General features: G+C 37.1%; 1 protein-coding gene across 1 annotated transcript; it reads left to right on the top strand.

Annotated features, from left to right (window-relative positions):
- Positions 1 to 5405: 5405 nt before the first annotated feature.
- On the top strand, positions 5406 to 6347 carry OR4E2 (olfactory receptor family 4 subfamily E member 2). Its single transcript, XM_004421263.2, has one exon. It carries the CDS (start codon positions 5406 to 5408, stop codon positions 6345 to 6347), a length of 942 nt encoding a protein of 313 aa, XP_004421320.2.
- Positions 6348 to 13427: the final 7080 nt, after the last annotated feature.

Raw genomic sequence — 13427 nt, 5'->3', positions numbered from 1 at the left:
TAAGTCTTCCTGGTTTCTTTGTGGGTTTCCACAACTTCTCTGTCTAATATTTTATCAAACCTTCACAATCCTAGCAAAGACTCCATGACAAATCATTGTTGGATTAACAAAGAAGCACAACAACCATGACTTCCTGGGTGTGAGGGAGTTTTGATGAAGGGCCTGGGCAGAATGGATGTCTTAAAAATTATTTCTACCACTGAGTTACTTGTTAAAGAGCTACAAGTACTTCCAAAAGAAGAACTTGTTATTATGTAAGAGGAAGTGGGCATTCTTCTTTTCTAATTTTCTTCAGTGTTCATAGTAGAATGTGAGCACTGTACTCCCATGTTATCTCTCTGATTATTTTCTCAATACTCCACTTATTTAGAAACTAGTCTTTTGATCTATTGGTAGGTTAAAAGATTAAAGCTCTGAATTACAAATAAAAGTTTAATTCAAAGCTTAAATTTTGATACCTTGGATTGTGAGTTTAAAATTGAAGCTATTTTTTTCCAAAGAAATTTCTTTTTTAAAAGCCCCACTACTAAGTCATTAAAAAGGGCATTTTAGAACTAATTTTTTTTCACCTCAGTGATTTGAATTTAGTATTTTCTATTTAACATCCTTAGTTTGCAAGCTCTGAGTCTTTTTTTCTACACTTGAAAGTCTCCATCTGCCAAATTATTAATGGATCAGTCTATCTGTGAGTTCACTGGGTGACTCAAGGAATGAGCGAAATTCAATGTGTTTACAGCAAGATACCTCTGTTCAGTCATCACCAGTAACATACTTGTGTGTACTTTTCTTGGTTTGTACAGGGTTATTGGGCCATTCCAATATTCCTCACTTCTCCAAATTTTTGATTATGCTTCCTAAACCCTCTAGATTTTTTTTTCTTACTTTCAAGGGATAGGAAAGAAAGAAGTAAATATATAGGACAAAATAGATCAGCACGATGGTGGGCAAGGATTGGGCAAGGCTGAAGAGAAGTAGAGAAGGATGTAATGGGAAGGTGGAAGGAGGTGCTCTGCGTCTTTTCAGAAGAAGAGAATGAAATCTTAAAAAATTAGGAGAGTGCTAAATCTCCTACTTCCAACAGGCACTGTATGCTTATTATCAGTTTCAATGAGGTATGTTTTTGTTTTTAAGGACTCTGTAGGGCAGAAACTGCCTCACATTTCTTTAGTGGCTTCTGTAAGTTTTGGAGTGTGGAAGTCTTAGTCACCGCTGAACATATTGTGGGCTGGGAGTTGGAGTCTCATTTACTGCTGAGCACAAGTGTTGGGGAGTGTAGCAGTAAACAAGGGTGTAGTCTTTGTCCTCAAGGAGTTTATATCTGGAAAGGCAGACAATCAACATGGATGAAATAACTCAGATAATCTCAGGTGTTTATAAGTGTTACAAAGAAAATGAATTGTGTAACTGGGGAGTGTTCTTTTAGATATAATGGTCAGGAAGCCCTCCATGAGGAGGTGGTATTTGAGATGAGACCTTAAAAATGAGAAAGAGGGAGCCGTGGGAAGGTCTGGGGGAAGAATGTTCCTTGGGCACAGATCCCGCTGGGCACTCACTGAATGTTGTTTGATTGATTAGTGACTCCTCACTTTCGTTCATCTGCTTTTTCATGGTCTTGGTTTTAGGCTGCCTAAACACATGACCTACATTTTCTCTCTTGGGGACTTTTTGGGACATTTTTTCACAGGGATCCCTTAGTTATCAATGAAAAGAACAGACTTTTTGTACATTTCAAGTGCCAGGCAATATGTTAATCATTTTGTAACAGTTCCGTAAAGTAGGTTTAGTATTTCCATTTGTGCAGATGAGGAAACTGAAACTTAGAGAGGTTAAGTAATTTTTCCAAGTCACTCAATCTCAGAGTCAAAATTTCAACCCACCTCTTTTTAAAACCAGAACAAAACCTCTTTTCGCTAACACCATATAGATTTCTCTGGTGCTGGAGATACAGCAGCTACCATCTGCTGCCCTGGAAACAGCCTAAGGGCGTTAAAAATATTATCCTGGCTTTGTGAATTCCAGCCCATCCCAAGATTCAGTGCTTCCCATTAGATTTTTCTACAAAGTAAAACGTGCTTATGAGCTTCAATTTAATGCTGGTCTTCTGTGTCACGGAACACTTTACAAAGCCAGAGATTCTTCCCATTCTGTGGCTTCTTTCTTAATCTTTTTAACAGGAGACCTAGACATCTGCTACATCTAATCATGTAAAAGAGATTCCTCTAGTTCCTATTTTATGGCTCAGAAAACTGAGGCTTAGGTGAAGGCCAAAGGTCGCAGTTATTTGAATTCACTTATGAAGAGCCTATGCCCTCTGCTTCCTAGTTGAAAGCAAAACAGCTCTTAGTTCTCTGCTACTGATGCATTGCTAACCAAGAGTTTATAGGAAAGATCTTCCCCATTTTAGGAATATTTCTTTATAAGAAATACAACCATATTATAAACTCTTAGACATGGAAAGGGAAAAAATGTACTCATAATCCCATGAAGTCAGCATTTTCATTTCCTTTCTGTTTTTTTCCTCTATGCATGTTTTTAATAGTACTTTGTTTTTCAAACACAAGTAACCCATGCTTATTACACAAAGTGAAACAGAGTATAATGTAAAAATTAATAAAATCCTACTATTCCTTTCAATTCTATGCTTCCACAGGTAACCAGTGTTAAAATAAGTGTGTATTCTTCAACCTATCTTCTATCCTTTTAGGGATAAATACATATAAACACAATTCATGAGTATGTATACATATGTTTGAATATGCATATGTTCAAACATACATATATATGCATATATATATATACACATACAAATCTCTTTTGATTACTTCCTTCTTTTGTTCCCTTGTTTGTTCGTTCCTTCTTTCTTTCTTCTCTCCCTTCCTCTCTCCTTCCTACCCTTCCTTCCTTCTTGGTTCACAATATATTTGTAATATGCTCTTTTCGCTTAAAAATATACTATTAACATTCCTTCAAGTTAACAGTTTGCAATCTTGGCTGTACATTGGAATCAGCAAGGAGCTGTAAAAGTACTGATGGGTCCAACCCCCAGAGATTCCAAATTAATTGTCTGGGGTGAGGCCTGGGCAGCAAAATTTATAAAAACCCTTTACATGGTTCTAATGTGCAGCCACATTCAGAACCACTGCTTTAAGTCAATATACATAGATCCAACTCACTCTTATTAATGCTTCATAATATTCCATATTGTGGCTGTACTAAAATTTGTTTACCTATTCCTCTATTGATAAACATTCAATTTATGTTCAGTACCTTGTTTGATAAAAATGCTTCAATAAACATGTATTCTAAGTTATTGGTTCCTTTGTTTCTGTGAAATACAGTTCTAGAAGTGGCATTCCTGGGTTCGGGGTATGGGCATTTAAAATTTCGATAGGTACTGCCAGATTATTTTCCAAAAAGGTCTTAATACCTACATTAAGTAGCAGTCTACAAAGAGCACCCAGTTCCTTACACCTTTGCCAATCTGAGGAGAGACAAAAAGTGGTTTTTTTCCCACCTGCTACTAAAGTTGAGCATCTTTTTTTCATACTTATTTGTCATTTGCATTCTTTTTCTGTGACTTGCCTATTCATTTTTTTGCCCATTTTTGATTGTGTCATTTGTCTTTTCTTGTCAAATTTTAAGAGATCTTCAAATAATAGGAATATTATCCTTTTTTAGTCAGATGTGTTACAATATTTTCTTCTAGTCTACTATTTGTATTTTGATAATTTATATGGCACTACATATATTTTAAATTGTTAAAATATACTTTAAATTTAAATTTAAAATTTTAAATGTGTAAATAAATTTTATCTCATTTTTTAATTCGTCATAATATTTCTTTTTTTTTTTAAAACAGTTATTTTTATTTTATTTATTTATTTTTCCCCCAAAGCCCCAGTAGATAGTTGTATGTCATAGCTGCACATCCTTCTAGTTGTTATATGTGGGACGCAGCCTCAGCATAGCCAGAGAAGTGGTGCATCTGTGCGCGCCGGGGATCCGAACCCAGGCCGCCAGCAGCAGAGTGCGCGCACTTAACCGCTAAGCCACGGGGCAAATATTTCAATATTTTTTCACGTTGGTAATCCTTTGTTACTACCCTTCCTAATTGCTACATACAGTTCAATTCAAGTTCCACTATATTTATTTAAGCTTCAAAAAAAAAAATCCCATGACTGTTATTTTAAATAATGCTGTAATTAATATTTTCTTATGTTTGGCTTGTTCCATAGTTTGGATGTATGGGAGATTCCTACAAGTGAAATAATTGGATCAAGAATATAAATATTTTTTATGATTTGTGGTAATTATTTCCTAAACTCTGTTATAGTTTTTGGCCAGCCAATCAGTGTAGAAAATTAGGGGTAATATGACTTTAGTATTTATACAGTAATATCTCCTAGGGGACAAATAGTATTACATATTTAAAAAAATTAAGATTTTTAAGTCATTTATTACCTCTGTTGCGAAGGAAGTGTAGGATTCTTTTTCAGGTTACCTGAGAAGTTAGGTTCATTTCAAATAAAAATATTTTTTGCATGCCTACTCTGTGCAAGAAACAACTCTAAGTGCTGCAAGGGATAAATCATATGTGGTATTGCTTTTTAAGAAAATTTCAGTTTAATGGGGAGCAAAAACAAATATCTTATTTTACTTTCTTTTACAGTTAAATACGATAAAGTATGAAAGGGAAAAGATAGGATTTGATTGCATCAGGAAAGTGTTCTTAAAGGTGCTGCTCTTTGAGGTAATCTTGGAGGATGCATAATATTTTAATAGTCAGCAATGAGGTGAAGAGAGTACACTTGATTAGAAGGTACGTTTTCTGAACAGAGGGGATAGAATAAATAAAGACAAAGATTTTGGAAAGTAAGTAGGTAGAGGTAGCATGGCTAGAGAGAAGAATACACAGGGAAAAAAGGGGATGCCATCTTGGAAAAATAAATGTACGGCAGACTTTTGCAGGCTTTGAAGGTATATTTAATTTGATTGAGTGAAATACTGAGCGATTTTAGCTGGGAGTTGTATTTTGGAATATTAATTTGATGTTATCAGCAAATTAGACTGAAATAAAAAGAGCCAGTTAACTAGTGGCTAAGGGTTTTGGGCGACTTATTTACTCTTGCAAAACCTCACTTATCTCACCTGCAAGACAGGAACTAATGGCTATGCCATGGTGTGGTTGTGGTTAAATAGAATGGTGTATATAAAGTGTCTGGCATGACTCCCGATACATAGTAGGCTTATTGTAACAATTATTATTAAATTGGTCTTATATTCTATATACCCTAGTAATAAATAAGCAATTCAGACAGGAATGCCGAGTCACTTCAATTAGCTCCATTCTAAAGCTAAAGTAGCTTTCATTTTTCCTCTCCAAGGTCTTTTGGAAAGCTCATTGGATGGACGCTCTAAACCAAACAAGAGTAACTGAATTTGTCTTTTTGGGACTTACTGATAACTGGGTGCTGGCGATACTATTTTTCATGGCATTCTCAGTCATGTACTTGCTAACCCTTTTGGGGAACCTTCTCATCATGGTTACTATAGTCTTTACTCCACGTCTCCATACCCCCATGTATTTCTTCCTGAGCAATCTGTCCTTTATTGACATCTGCCACTCATCTGTCACTGTGCCCAAGATGCTGGAGGGTTTCCTTTTAGAGAGAAAGACCATTTCCTTTGACAGTTGCATTGCACAGCTCTTCTCCCTACATCTGTTTGCCTGTGCTGAGATCTTTCTGCTGACCATTATGGCCTATGATCGTTATGTAGCCATCTGCACCCCGTTACACTACCCTAATGTGATGAACATGGGGGTCTGTGTACAGCTTGTTTTTGCTCTCTGGTTAGGGGGTACTGTTCACTCACTGGTGCAGACTTTCCTGACCATTCGTCTACCTTACTGTGGCCCCAACATTATTGATAGCTACTTCTGTGATGTGCCCCCTGTCATCAAACTGGCCTGCACAGATACATACCTCACAGGAATGCTGATCGTGTCCAATAGTGGAACCATCTCCCACACCTGCTTCCTGGCTTTGGTCACCTCCTACACGGTCATCCTGTTTTCTCTTAGAAAACAGTCAGCTGAAGGGCGCCGGAAAGCCCTGTCTACCTGCTCAGCCCACTTCATGGTGGTTGACCTTTTCTTTGGACCTTGTATTTTCATCTACACTCGGCCGGACACCAGCTTCTCCATTGACAAGGTGGTCTCTGTCTTCTACACGGTGGTCACGCCTTTGCTGAATCCCCTCATTTACACTCTGAGGAATGAGGAGGTCAAAAGTGCCATGAAGGAGCTCCGACAGAGACAAGCGTTTTTCATGAAATCGTGTACATGATGGGCTTAGGATTGCAGATATAGTTATGGTCGTATCTTTAATGAGAGAGCAAAAGGAAAGCATCAAAATCATTAGATGAAATGGTATGCAACAAGGAAGACTTTTGCATTAAAGAGAGGGTCTTATTAACTATTACTTAAATAAAGGGAAAGATCATAGTGGACATGTAAGTGGAAAAAGAATATGGGAAAGTTTAAAGAAGGCTTCTGGTTTCCCCAGTAAATACACAATTTGGGGCACAAACTCGTTTTCAGGAACGGTATAGTTGTGAGAGAATCTACTTTCTTGATTTGTACTGTTCTGTGGGTGATGGCCTCTAGGAAGCTATACATCACATCTGTGTTTTATACATTACAGTGGTTTCAGTCTTGCTCCAAATATATTTTCAAGGTGTTTATTTAAACCTTTAATTTATTTATATTGAATTAAATTTTCTTACTTTTGAAAGTGATTCTCTTATTATTTCTAGATCGATTTTGTACTTTTCCTAGACTTGTATTTTGACAAAATTTTTGGAGATATATAAGGAACATTTTAAAATAAACTTTATTGAGGTAAAATTTAGTTACATAAAAGACACCCATTTTAATTGTAAAGTTTGACAAGTTTTGACAAAGGCATGTATACACCAATGTAACTACCTCTCGAATCAAGATTTAGAACATTTCTATCACCCCAAAAAGTGTCTTCAACTCCTTCCCAGCTAATCCCTTTATCCCCACCCAAGCATCCAAGGATCTGATTTTTGTCACTATAAATTAGATTTGTCTTGTCTAGGGTGTCATAAAAATTGAATCATACAGTATAATACTCTTCTGTGCCTGACTTCTTTTGCTTCACATGCTGTTTCTGAGATTAATCCATGTCTTTGTGAGTGTCAGCAGTTCTTTTTTATTGTTGAGTAACATTTTGTTATATGGGTATCCCAAAGGTTGTTTATGCATTCGTGTATTGATGGATATTTGGGTGTTTTGTTTTTGACAATTATGACTAAAGTAGCTATACACATTTATTTACAGGTTATTTTGGACATGTGTTTTCATTTCTCTTGGGTAAATACTTAGGAGTAGAGTTATTGGATCACGTGGTTAGTGGATGTTTAACTTTGTAAGAAACTGCAAGACTGTTTCAAAGTGGTTGTATGATTTAAACTCTCACCAGAAGTATAAGAGTTTAACATCCAACAATTGGTATTGTCAGTCTTTAATTTTAGGCATTCTAGCGAGTGTGTGATTTTATTCTTCATTTCCCTAATGACTGATGATGTTGAGCATTTTTTCATTATTATTCTTTCATATATCTTGCTTTGTGATGTGTCTGTTCAAATATTTTGCTCATTTGTTATTTTTTTTGTCTTCTTGTCACTGTGTTGTAAGAGTTCTTTGTATATGCTGGATACAAGGCTTTTGTGGATATATGTTCTGTCAATATTTTTCTCACCCTCTGGTTTTCAGTTTTATTTTCTGAATGATATATTTTGAAGAGCAGAAGTTTAAATTTTTATTAAGTCCAACTTATCAATTTTTTACTTTTAGACTTGATGATTTTTGTGTCCTAAGAAATATTTGCCTACTCCAAAATATCAAAGATCATCTCCTGTTTTCTTCTAGATATTTTATAGCTTCAGCTTTAAATTTTAGTTCTGTGATCCATTTTGAGTTTACTTTTGATATATGGTGTGAGATAAAGGTTGAGATTTTTTCCCCCATCTATCTAGTTGATCCAGCACCATTTGAAGATTGTTTTTTCCCCATTGAATTTCCTTGGCACCTTTGTTGAAAGTCAGTTGACCCTTTAAGCGTAAATGTATTTTTGGATTTGTTATTCTGTTTCATTGACTTATATGAATTCTGGATTTACTGATACCTGAGCATAATAAAAAAATTGTTCTTTACACCACTGAGTTAAGGTTAGTTTAGTACACAGCAATAGTAACCTGAACAGAGACATCTGGGCCTGAAATTTTCTTTCTAGGAAAGTTTTAAATTATAAATTAAATTTCTTCAGTAAATACAAGATTATTTACGTTTTCTGTTTCTTCTTGTGTCAGTTATGGAAATTTATGTTGATCAAGGAATTTGTCTGTAATACTAACTTTTTTGTTGTATAAATGGTGGTGCCATTAATTGAAATGGGAAAGGCTGAGAATCAAAAGAGCTGTTTTGGTCATGCTACATTTGAGACTCCTACTAGAAATCCAAGTGGAGATGACATATGAGTCTGGAATTTGGGACAGAGGTCATGTCTGGAGATATAAATTTATGGGATGGGTGGTATATAATGGAGAGTATTTAAAGTCATGGGACTGGATGAGATCCTTAGGGAAATAGTACATATAAAGAAGAAGACCAAGAAATGAAGCCTGAGGAAAACTTTTTTTTATTGGTGTCTTAATATGTTATAACAGTGTGAAATTTCAGTTGTACATTTTTGTTTTTCAATCACCGTATACATGTCTCCCTTCACCCCTTGTGTCCACCCTCCACCCCCTTTGCCCCTGGTAACCACAATACAGTTCTCTCTGACCGTGTGTTGGTTCATATTCCACATATGAGTGAAATCATGTGGTGTCTGTCTTTCTCTTTCTGGCTTATTTCACTTAACATAATGCCCTCCAGGTCCATCTGTGTTGTTGCAAAGGAGACAACTTTGCCTTTTTTTGTGGCTGAGTAGTATTCCATTGTATACATATACCACATTTTCTTGATCTAATCATCAGTCGAGGGACACTTGGGTTGCTTCCATTTCCTGGCTATAGTGAATAATGCTGTAATAAACATAGGGGTGCATAAGCCACTTTGGATTGTTGATTTCAGGTTCGTTGGATAGATTCCCAGTAGTGGGATAGCTGGATCATAGAGTATTTCTATTTTTAATTTTTTGAGGAATCTCCATACCCTTTTCCATAGAGGCTGCACCAGTTTGCATTCCCACCAGCTGTGTATGAGGGTTCCTGTTTCTCCACATCCTCTCCAACATTTGTTGTTTTTTGTCTTGGTGATTATAGCCATTCTAACGGGCGTGAGGTGATATCTTAGTGTTGTCTTGATTTGCATTTCCCTGATGATTAGCGATGTTGAACATCTTTTCATATGCTTATTGGCCATCTGTATATCTTCTTTGGAGAAATGTCTGTTCATTTCTGAGGAAAAATTTGAGGTTTCTTTTTTGTTTTTTTTTTTGGTGAGGAAGATTAGCCCTGAGCTAGCACCTGTTGCCAATCCTTCTCTTTTTACTGAGGAAGATTGGCCTTGGGCTAACATCCGTGCCCATCTTCCTCTACTTTATATGTGGGACGCCTGACACTGCATGGCTTGATAAGCAGTGCGTAGGTCCGCACCTGGGATCCTAACCTGTGAACCCTGGGCCACTGAAGTGGAGCACACAAACTTAACCACTATGCTACTGGGGCAGCCTGAGGCTTGTTTTTAATCTTTATTAGGATGGGTGGGTGTAGACTCTCTTTCACTCTAGGGTGACTTTAGTGTCATTCCTAAAATGTGGCCTTTTGGAGTCTCTAGTGAGTTCTTTACATGTTCAATGACATCTGTTCACTCTAGCTGGTAGGAATGCAAGTTGTCCTGGCCCTGTGCCAACTCCGGTAGTTTTTTGGTTTATAGCTCCCTGGTATTTGTTCTCAAGTCCTATGTGTGCACAGCTTACTATTCAGCCAAGACTCAAGGAAACCCCTTTACAGTTTTCTGGATCATTTTCTCACCATAGCTCATTTCTTTCTGTACTCCGCCCAGCAAATTTTAACCATCTCAGCTTCCCAGATCACTGTCTCCTTAACTCAGCAAGATTTCCATTCTCTTCTTGAGTTGTAAATCTCTGAACCAAGGTTGGAATATACTTCCAGGCAGAAAGTCAGGACTTATCTCATTTCTTTCCCCTTGGTAATCACAGTCCTGAGTTGCTTGTTGTCCAGTGTCTGAAAATCATTGTTTTGTATATTTTATTCAGTTTTCTATTTTTTATGGTGGCAGGATTAGTCCAGTACTACTTACCATATCATGGCTAAACTTTTAAACAATTAAAAATGTTTAATAATCTATGGGTTAACTAGTTAAATCTTTAAGAATATTTTAAAGGTAAAAGAATGAAAGTAAATTTGGGATTTGTATGTGGTAGGCAACTTCTTAGATGGTTCCTGATGATCTCACCTCCTGGTATTCATGCCCTCGTGTAATCCCATTTGCTTGAGGTTGAGTTGCACCTGTGACTTGCTTCTGACCAATAGAATATGGTAAAGATGATGGGATGTCACTTCTATGATTAGGTTACATATCATGGTGACATTTGTCTTGTTAGCTGACCCTCTATCTGTTTGCTTTGATGAAACAAGTTGCCATGTTGAGAAGGCCCATGTGTCGAGGACTAAGGATAGTCTCTGGTCAATGGCCAGATAAGAACTGAAGCCCTCAGTTCAATAGCCCTTGAGGAACTACAATTCTGCCAAAAACCACTTGAGCTTGAAAGAAAATCTTCATCAGTTGAGTCTTCTATGAGACTTGAGCTTGGCCAACAACTTGATTGCAGCCTTGTGAGATACTCAAAGCAGAAGACCCATCTAAACCATGCCCAGATTCCTGACCCACAGAACCTGTGAGATAATAAGTGTGTGTTGTTTATGTTGATGTTTGTGGTAGTTTGTTATGTCATCGATAATTAACGTATTATATATTATATTAGCTGTCTATATTGATCTGATTATCTCAATTATAGCCAAATATTCATTTTTGGGGGGATGATATAGGCATCTTTTACTCTTTCATAACTCCTCAGATTCTGTTTTTTCACACATAGAATTATCAGTGACTGTATAACTTAAACTCACTTTAGCTTTTACTTCCTGCTGGTGGGAATATGGACCCCCATTCATCTACTATTATTCTTGATTTAGGCTACATTGACAGAAGAGAATGTTATTTAAAGATTCTATCACTGGAAATCCATAGGTCTACAAGCCCAGATAGTTCCTGGTCAGAATTTTGTGAAGATGGTATCACTTTCATTTCCTATTAGAATTTTAATTGGAGATCAAGTAAAAGGCAAACAAAACAATAAGATACTATAGGAGATGGGATTCAAGTCCACAGGTGATGGACATGTGGATTAACCCATTAATTTATCCATTTAAAATGATAAATTGAACTCTTTTTTCTTTGTGAGGAAGATTAGCCCTGAGCTAACATCTGTTGCCAATCCTCCTCTTTTTGCTGAGGAAGATTGTCCCTGGGCTAACATCTGTGCCCATCTTCCTCTACTTTATATGGGACGCTGCCACAGCATGGCTTTAATAAGCGGTGCATAGGTCTGCACCTGGTATGTGAACCTGTGAACCCTGGGCCGCCGAAGCGGAGTGTGCGAACTTAATTGCTACACTGCAGGGCTGGCCCCTGAACTCCTTTTATAAGAAAGACTTTTCTAGTCTAAAGAAATGAAAATATGAGCTGGTCCCAGATCTTAAAGTTATATACATTCAAATAACTATAATATAGACAGAAAGTAAGTAAAGTGAGAAAGGTACAGATGTGTTTCCGAAAGAGTCTACTGGTGGCATAAATTACTTCCAGATGGGCAAAGCAGAGAAGGATTCAGGAAGATGGCTTTAAGAGTGAACTAAATTAAAAAAAAAGAGTGAATTAAAAGAAGCGTAAAAATTGGGCATGAAACACAAGAAAGACCAAAGGACTCAGAGAGCAAAGACGTGGAGACATAAAAGAAAAAGGGTATGGATTAATCATGCCTGGAGAATAGGACGAATAGAGATATGATAAGAGATACATGCCTGGGAGGGAGAATGAAAATTGTGGAGTGCTTTTAATGACTGGATTAGAAAATTAGACATTTAATAGGTAATGGGGTGCATTCTCTCACACATGGTACCTATAGCATTGGGGAAAACCTTCTTTTTGAAATAGATATGTCTCCATTAATGTTATAAGATATGACCCATAACTTTGTGCCTTGGATAGTGATAGAGACCCCAGCATGTTGGAGAATAAAGAACTGTGGGTACTTGAAATATCCTAAGAGTATAAATCACCAATGACCCAGCTAACCCCAGGCTCTGGCCATTTTTTTCCTTTCTAGCCCCTGAGTCTGGCTAACTAGATTCCCGTGGCACTCTTACTACCGGTATCTTCTAACATTGCTTCTTTTCATCCCACATTGCACAATGGTCCAGAACAGTGTTGCTCAAACATAGCGTGCATGCAAATCACCTGGGGAGTTTTTAAAAATGCATATTTTGACTGAGTCGGTCTGGGTCGGGTCTGAGATTCTGCATTTATTACAAGCTTCCAGATGATACTGAAGCTGCTGGTCCAGAAACCACAGCTTGAGTACACATCTCTAGAAAATAACTATCTAGCCTCTTCCTATCCTCCCAAACCTGAAACTTGCACATAATGCTCTTGAGATTTCTAGATGTTTTTTACTATTAGTATGATGAATGAAACAAATGGGAGTAAAAATACACTCTATCTTCCTTCTCTATTTTACAAAAGTGTGACTTGTGGCAACTTACAACGTCAAAATGTAAGAAATAGTAGTGTTAGATAAAAGAGAAATTGGAACTTATAAGAATTGGAACAATCATGTACCAGGAGATAGTGATGGGCGAGTTATTACAATTAAAAACTAAATTTAGTTTGAGCTTCTTGGAATTCAAGACAAAGAAAAGAAGAAAGAGCTACAGATGGTGCGGTAGGTAGAGTAATGGTCCCCCAAAGATGTCTACATCCTGATCTCTGGAACCTGTCAATACGTTAGGTTGAATGGCAAAGGGGAATTAAGGTTTCAGGTGAAAGTAAGTTTGCAAATCAGCTGACCTCGAGACAGTAGCCTGGATTATCCAGGTGGACCCAATGTAATCACAAGGGTCCTTAAAGGTGAAAGAGGGAAGCAGAAGAAGGGAATCAGAGAGAGATATACATGACTATGGAAGAGAACAGAGAGATTCAACATTGCCAGCTTTGAAGACGGGGGAAGGGAGCCACTAGCCCAGGAATCTTGGTGGCCTCTAGAAGCTGGAAAAGGAAAGAAAATGGATTCTCGCCTACAGCATTCAGAAAA

Source organism: Ceratotherium simum, chromosome 3, assembly GCF_057802395.1.
Source record: "Ceratotherium simum simum isolate JZ-2026a chromosome 3, ASM5780239v1, whole genome shotgun sequence".
NCBI lineage: Eukaryota > Metazoa > Chordata > Mammalia > Perissodactyla > Rhinocerotidae > Ceratotherium > Ceratotherium simum.
This window is presented reverse-complemented; position numbering and strand designations above follow the sequence as displayed.